Genomic DNA, 8,685 nt, shown 5'->3' on the forward strand with positions numbered 1-8,685 from the left:
CTCGAATGATACTAGTTCAAATAAGAAAACATCACTGTGATATAAATAAACCCCACCAGCCAACAAAAATACTCCTCTTGTAATTTATTTTCATTAAATAAAACAACACAGATATATTTTACAAGCTTTATTAAATTCTTTCAAGATCATTAGCGATCCTATTTTTACAGAAAAATATAAGTTGTCCTAACGCTATATGTTGTAAAGTATTTCCTTCCTGTGTAAATGTATACAATTTTTGAATTGCGTCTGAAAACGTATAATTATGACTACTAAAACTATTTCGAACAATATTAAGCGTATTATAATAATAATGTGGAAATTCAATAGTCTCTAGCATGGACATATACGGTGTTAAAAGTTCACTATTTGCTTCCACAAGGGTGTTCACTTGCACTTCTGAGAGACAAAAGTTAATGTCGTGCTTGATTATTTCGAGGAATTTCATGCTGTTGTAGATTATTTGTCGAATTATGCAATATTCACCACACTGAATTTCAACAGGATCATCAGAGACGGTCACGTTTTCGTAGAAAAAACTTTGCTCATTGAGTTGGGTAATTAATTGTTCCCATTCATAGGCACTGAAAGATATTTTCTGCCATGGCGATTTCCACATAATTACAGCTGGAGTATATGTTCTGGCTGGACTTAGACCACAACCAAGTTGGTATGATCCATTTAACAACTGTGTGTACAGCAGATAATGGGTCTCGTTCTTGGCTGCTTCTTCATACTTCTCTAGAAGAGCATCCAGCTCATGATCGTAGTCTTCACATACGGTTGATGTTTCAGATGATGGTGAAAGGGTGACATCATACTCGCTGCCGCTTGAGTATTCAGTATCTTGGGAATACATTTTTACTAGCTAACTGACTGCAACACACTGAGAACGAAAAAACGTGTTTCTGCTAATTTTTCATAATTCTGTTCCCCCCACCTTTTTAGATGACAGCATCATTATCGATCCAACTATTATGTTTTACATCAAGGCCAAGCCATTTGACGTACATTTTTTTACCTTTACGACGTAAAACTTTTTCAACTAAGTAAATATCAGGATTGGCTGTTTTCTGTAACTCTTCATCGTAAAAGGCTCCTTTGATCGGTGTACCTTGCATGTCTTCGAGCATGTACGTTGCAGGGTTGGTAATATTGATTTTGGTAACTTTGAATAATTCTGTTGTCCAACTTGGAACGTATCCCTTGTCGAATAACATTTTGGTTTTGCTGATGCGTACAATATCGCCGACTTTAAATTTTCGGGGACCTGCGATTTTTAAATGCGTAAATTTGTTTTTTAAAATCTCCTTTTCATTGGTTTTGTTCACTTGTGATGGTTTGTACCCCGTTTTTGAATGCTTTGTATTGTTGTATTCAGCCGTAACTGTGGGCAATATGTCAATCCACTTGTAAGTACCGTGTAAGCTGAAATACTTGTAAAGTTTGGATTTCAACGTTCTAATGACGCGTTCAGCCATGGCTGCTTTCATGGTAGTGAAAACAGAGTAGTGATTTATTTTATGTTTTTTCATTAAATTTTGAAACTTGTTATTGTAAAATTCAGTTCCCTGATCCGACTGCAGATTTTTGGGTGTTCGTTTACTGTGTGCGAGGATATCCGAAAATGCTCGAGTCAGCTCCTCACCCGTCTTTGTCTTTAATGGACGAGTCCACAGATATTTCGAAAAACAATCAATAACAACTAAAATTAATTTAAAATTTCTATTGTTATGAGAATGAGGTCGCATTTCAGCCAAGTCCATCTGCCATAAATCGTCTAAGCCTTTGACTATTGTACGTCGTCTTGGATAATTTTTTCGAGCAGGTTTGTGTAGCTCGTTAACTAGTTGGACCTTTTCCATGGACGACGCCATTTCTACTTTCTAAAGCTTTAACTCTTTGGAGTAAAGGGTGTAAATATGTGTTAAATATAGCAAGTGTATCTTGGATTTCTTTTACTGCTGAAGATAAACGTTCATCCAACTCATACACAGTCTTTGACAGCTCTGATACTCTACTATCTAGTAAAGATCTCATATCTGATTCATATCGAATGCTTTTCGGCCATTGCTCAAGATCATGAATCCTATTATCATTTATGGTTTGTAGATTTACCTGTAACTCGCTTAGTAATTTATTATGTTTTCTGCCTTTCACCTTTTTTGCATCAGACATCCTCACTCTACCTAAGCTGTTTACGTTCTAACGCAATATTCTTTGTACAATAGGTTTTATGCAACTCGTCCATCAATTGGCTCTTTAGACAATTTTATTATTTTCGACGTATTCTTCTACTACCTTAAGACGATTTTCTAAATCATGTGAATTAAGATCCGTTGTTTTAATCTTTTTTTCCATTTCCAACGATTTCAACATATTTTGTGCGCTTTGGTGAGCAGCACCTGTAACGTTCTTATTCATTTCACGTTTAAATAAATCTAGGTCATTTCTAAACTCGTGTACTTGTTTCGACAAATCGGATATTTTTGCAACATTCACTTTGTTCTCATCAAGCAACAAATTAATTTTTTTATTAGAATCACTTTCTACTTTACTTATGGTGTCTGAGATTTTTTGTTCAAGTTGAACATGTTTTGCATTATATTCTTTGCGTAACAAATTAAACTCTTTTCTTACAAAAGACTTGACATGAACAATGCGACCATCTACGTATTTCTTGTTGGAAAGATCTGTATCAACTACAGGAGGATTCCGTTGCATATCCTTCTTTACTGCATGTATTTGGTTTTGTACATCCAAAATAGATTGTTTTAAGCCTTCACGTAGCTTTTTAACAGCTTGTTCATTAGAACGATAATGATGGCGACCAAACTTGTCAACATTCATATTGGAAATGATGCTACAATAATCTGATCTAACGTTAATATATAATATCTGCTTCACGTAATTCGTTGATAATGGCAACAATTTCGTTATTGAGGGATGCGGTGTTTCCTGCTTTTTGCTCAGCCATCAACAATTTGAGGCGCTCACAAAGTTCGTTTGGGTCACCCCAATACACATATTGCACATGATCATCGCTGTCTTCCCAATGTGTCGGTATTCCTGAGCCAACCTCCTCCCTACCAGATACTGTATTACGACGAAATGATTTATTCAGGTCAGGTTTAAGAAGTGATTTATTAAGATTAGGTTTAATAATTTCATTCCACTTATAGGTTTTGGTTCCCTTCAGTGTACCATTCAGTTTTTTATGAGCATTGGTTAATTCCAGCAATGTAATATATCGTTTCACATCGTCCTCAGTGTAATAATTAGGTTCTTTGTAAAATATTAATTCATATAGCCCGCGAGTTCCAACAACATAGTCTCCTTTCGCCACAATCCAACCATTATGGGCGAAATCAATAACAGTTTTTCCAAGTTTCCATTTGGAAGTTACGGGGTCATGAGTAGGACCGTATACTCTATCTATTTTATCTGAATACTGCCAATGGTCTTTCACATAAGGATGAATTAGATGATGGTATTTTTCTAGGTAATCTTGAAATTCCTGTTCGGATACCTTATCTTGCGATTGGTTTGTTTCTATGCTATCTTCGTATTCTTCATCGGATTTATCGCTGTTTTCAAATACCTCTTCATCACTGATAAATGATGTATTTTTTATGGTGCTGATATCTTCTTTTTTAATTTCTTCTTCTTTTTCCATTGGTTCTTCTTTTTTAATCGACTCCGTTTTAACGTTAGCATTGTATTGCGATGTTTTTAGAACACTGGTTATGGGTTTAAACATTTTTTTCAAAGTTTCATCCTCCTCCGATTTACCTAGTTTTAAAGCTAAATACTTTTTGCGAATAGCTCTAGCTAATTCCGCAACTTTGCGCTTGCGTAGAAGCACTTGTTTGTCCAACATGCTTTTATATAATGCAGGTGTCTCAGTCACGCCTAAACATTTTATAAACTTGTCGAAACCTTTACGATAGCGTCCGTTAGAAATATCAAAATCCTTAACAATAACAAATGTACCATACTTGTCCTTCCAACATTCAGAACAAAATTGTTTAAATTGCTCAAATGTCATGTCAGGAGAGACGTGATCGTCAAAGACGTGTTTTAAATTGAGCTCATCCTGTTTAAACAATACAATAAGGTTAGCATTATCACGTAGGAGTTGTTTGCCTGCTCGACTGTAGGATTGACATAGGTATGCACAATCGATATTTTTATGTCTCCCCATACAGTAATATTCACGTATTGTTTGTTGCGGATCCGTTGATACATCATCAAATATGAATACAGAATTTGGTTTGGCCTTACCAGGACTTATTACGGCATCATTATCTTTATATGGGAAATAGCCCACCTCCTTCACAGATGCTAACACTTCCTTCAAAAATTGATACTTGGGTTGAAACAACGATTTTGAATAAACGTAAACATTTTGAAATTTAGCGCCATTCGGGTCAAACAATAATGCCAACATAGCATTAGTCTTTCCACATCCGCTTGGGCCGCATATGATAGCACGAAAAGAATGTGGTAGCAATGCACCATGTTTACTGGTTCTTGTCACGTTATCGACAAAATCTAAGTTTTCCACTGCTAGTGTCTTGTCTTGTTGAACAACCTTCATCTTGTGATCGAGATGAATTTTATGCACTTGGTTATATAAAAAGCAATTTTGTGTGAAACGATTCATTTCAATGTTGGTTGTTCAAGGTGAAGGAGTTTTAAATTCTATAATCAATAGTCTACCATTTGAATTGCACGCTCCTGGCTACCACTATCTAGGACCTGGAACTAAATTACAGAAACGTCTAGCACGAGGAGATCCTGGGATAAATCCATTAGATCAGGCTGCGAGAGATCACGATATTGCATACTCTCAAAGTAATTCCTTAAAAGATCGACATAAAGCAGATTGGGTGTTGGAAAATAAAGCGTGGGAACGAGTTAAAGCAAAAGACGCATCTTTGGGTGAAAAAGCCACTGCCTGGTTAACTACTACAGCGATGAAAGCCAAACGAAAACTAGGTATGGGTGTGAAACGTGGTAAAGGCGTTAGATCATTTAAGCGACACGTGCTACAACCAATTATCAGAAGATTGAAACGTACTCCTCCAGCACCAAATCTGCGTAAATCAGCCCTACTTGCACTTGCAGCAGCTAGAACGGCCGTTAAAAACGTAGGTGGGAAAAAAATGTGCGGGTTCCAAGAATTATTCCATTTGAACCAAAATCAGGTGGTATTTTACCTTTAATCCCTATCTTTGCAGGCTTATCAGCTCTCGGCTCTTTAGCGGGAGGTGCGAGTGCCATTGCCAAGACAGTAATCTACTCAAAGAATGCTCAAAAGAAACTAGAAAAAGATAAACGTCATAATAAAGCAATGGAACATCTAGGCAAAGGTTTATACCTACGAAAAAACGCTAAAGGTGGCTTTGGATTATACTTGAAGAAGTCAAAAAACTCCCGCTGAAGCTACCTAATAGACCTCTAACCAATGTGGACTTGAATAAATTTGCTAAACAATTAAAAATTTCAAATTTTCGTGGAGTTTTTATGCGGGACAATTTACCTCAAGCCCCCCGTAAACACGAATGTGCTATTATTAATCTTGATATTTCCAAGAACCCTGGTCCACATTGGGTAGCTTACCGAAAGATAAATAACAACATAGAATACTTTGATTCATATGGTTGCTTGAAGCCACCGCGGGAACTAGTATCATATTTGAGTGGTGGACGAATTTTCTATAATAACGACGCATACCAAACTTATAACCAAATTAACTGTGGACATTTATGCTTAAAGTTTCTCTACAATGGAACCATCTAACGACATCTTGAGGCGTGCCACATGTATTTTTATGGAAAATATAACGAGTGGTGTGTGGTATGAACTACCCCACGATATTCGTCTCGCACTAGGAGATCATTTACCTTGCAAGAAAGATCATAATAAACATGAATGGGGTGATGTTTGCGGTAATATGAAATCTACATGTGTGTTGTGCGGTGTCTATGAGAGCGGTATCTATGAGCAAAATGTAAATAGGACAAAACCATGTAACAGTATAATAAGAAAAATAAAGAAATTTTTAACATAATATATTGATATTTAACTTACTACACCCTATATTAAGTATCAGTCATGTCTCGATTGTTAACCTTGACAAGTACTACAAACGAATTTTCGTTTACACCTCAAGTGCCTCTTGTACTTGATCCACTTCAGCAGTATTATGTAGCAGTGTTGGGATTTCATACATTTAATTCAATCCCAAACATCGATGGTGAAAAATTTTATTTCTATGAGCAAAATGATCGTAAAAAGTTGCGCCATATCGACATTCCATCCGGATGTTATGAAATTACCGATATCGAAGCGTACATTCGAAGTGCATTACACACTAAATACAATTCAGTTCAGCAGTTCACTTTAAGACCGAACAACAATACGCTTAAATGTGAAATTTTCTGTCAAGAGCATACCATTACTTTCGAGAAAGATGATAGTCTTGGTAAATTATTGGGTTTCTCCTCAAATAGAATATTGGCGCCAGGTACACTGCATTCTTCAGATCAACCTGTAAACATTATAAAAGTATCAAGTCTACTTTTTGAATGCAACATTACCGAAGGAGCCTTCTACGAGGACAGACCTGCGCACACTATTCTACATTTTCCACTTAGTGTTGATCCAGGGTTTGCTATTGATGAACGTCCTCATAACCCTATATACATACCAGTAAGCAGCAGCATACGTGAAATTACCAAAATTACCGTTAGTGTAGTCGATCAAGAATTAAGACCAGTCAACTTTAGAGGAGAGAAAAGTACTCTGCATTTGGATTTTAAGGAACGATAGATGGGTTTAGATATAAAACACAACTCTACACATCCATATTCATTAGTCTCACACGGATCCTGCATGGGACGTGACGTGTCTGCTGACAATAAAGTTTTTCTTGTTTCCATTGGATTACGGCTGAAGAATGCCAAAACGTCACTATATTCGACGCCAGGTTCATCAGCAGGAACCACATATTTTCGATCTTTACCAAAAACCCCGGTTCGACGATACTATTAGAAAAGAAGAATTTCGTACATATACACCTTACATCAAGTCATTTAATAATAGTGATGTTGTCGAGTTTATCATAAATTAATCAGATGTATTTTTTGCGATACACGACACACTTTTAGAAATTAAAGGAAGTATCAAGAAAGCTGGTAATGGAACTGTTTCTCTTGCACCGAATGCTGGATCCTTCTTGTTTGATACCTGTACATACATCCAAAGTTCACATGACATGGAAATAGTTCGAGATCCAGGTGTAGTCAGCACTATTCGCAGTTTGTTGTGTTATACACCTGAAGATTCCAAATTTCTCAGTACTGCAGGATGGAACTATCCGAATTATCCACATTTAACAGGGGACGCCTTTATTTTACTGATTCCAATCAAACATATTTTCAACATTTTCAACGATTACACTAAATTAACCTATGGTCGTCAAGTGTTTCGCTTTGTTCGAGCGCGTAATGATAAAGATTGCATTGTTGTCCAAGAACCTACTGCTTCCACGACGGTAACAACAGTATCATTAACCATCGCCAGCATGGAACTCAAGGTCAAACATGTCTTTCCCAATGATGATGTGAAAATCGAATTAATGACTCCGATTAAGAATAATACACCGATAACCATACCTTTCCGTAAATGGGAGCTCAATGAACTACCTTCACTTACGGCAGGATCTCGACGAGAGATATGGAGTGTAAAGACAACTTCAGCTGTTGAACGTCCACGCTACGTTATTGTAGCTTTTCAAACTTCTAAACGAGATGATATTCACGCTAATCCGACGCTATTCGATCACATTAGAATGTCCAGCGTACGAGTGGTTATTAATGGTGACTATTGGCCTAACGAGAGAATGCAATTGGATTTCACAAAAAATGATTACGCTATAGCTCACTACAATTATACTGAATTCTTTCCCAGTTATGCTCGTTCGCTAACAAAACATCCCATCTTAGATTACTCTGCATTTAAAAGATATGCTTTGTTTGTTTTTGACTGTTCCAAGCAGGATGATACATCGTTTAGATCTGGAACTGTCGATGTTAAGTTAGAAATCGAAGCAGATGAAGGTTTTCCAGCAGGTACTCGAGCTTACTGTTTAATTTTTCACGACAGCCTACTCGAATACTTTCCACTAACTGAAGTTGTCAAAAATATAATTTAAATAGGACAATCTACAACTATGTCTTTCAGTATTGATCGCAACATCATGAGGATCGCATTAGTTGACATACAAGGATTCACCATAGATGGGTGGTTTGTACCCAAAGAGCTTACCATTGAAATTGGCCATAAACGATGCCATTACATATTAACGTCTCCACAACCGTTTGCTACATTGAGTAATAAAGATAAGAAGACTGTATCTTACTTGGAGAGACACCTGCACGGTCTTCGGTATTCCAATGGGGATGTTGAATATTCAAAAATAAATGAAATACTAGAATCTAAGTTGTTGTATGCAGCTGATTACATCTACGTTCGCGGAGAACAAAAAGTGGAATTTTTACAAAAGAAATGTCATATTTTTGGAGTTTTTCCCACCATTATTGATGTTTGTAAATTTGATGATACACCCCTTGATACTGGAAACTTTATTCAGAATGCCAATCCTTGTCACACAACTGG

General features: G+C 36.6%; 1 protein-coding gene across 1 annotated transcript; it reads left to right on the top strand.

Annotated features, from left to right (window-relative positions):
- The first annotated feature begins 7,282 nt into the window (after window positions 1–7,282).
- Window positions 7,283–8,221, top strand: LOC126893067 (uncharacterized). Its single transcript, XM_050663009.1, has one exon. It carries the CDS (start codon window positions 7,283–7,285, stop codon window positions 8,219–8,221), a length of 939 nt encoding a protein of 312 aa, XP_050518966.1.
- The last annotated feature ends 464 nt before the right edge of the window (window positions 8,222–8,685 follow it).

The sequence above is a fragment of the Diabrotica virgifera genome, chromosome 10, assembly GCF_917563875.1.
Source record: "Diabrotica virgifera virgifera chromosome 10, PGI_DIABVI_V3a".
In the NCBI taxonomy this organism is placed as follows: domain Eukaryota; kingdom Metazoa; phylum Arthropoda; class Insecta; order Coleoptera; family Chrysomelidae; genus Diabrotica; species Diabrotica virgifera.

Excerpts from the sequence above, each read along its gene's own strand:
- LOC126893067 (XM_050663009.1), top strand. The coding sequence starts at position 7,283 with ATGGAAATAGTTCGAGATCCAGGTGTAGTCAGCACTATTCGCAGTTTG.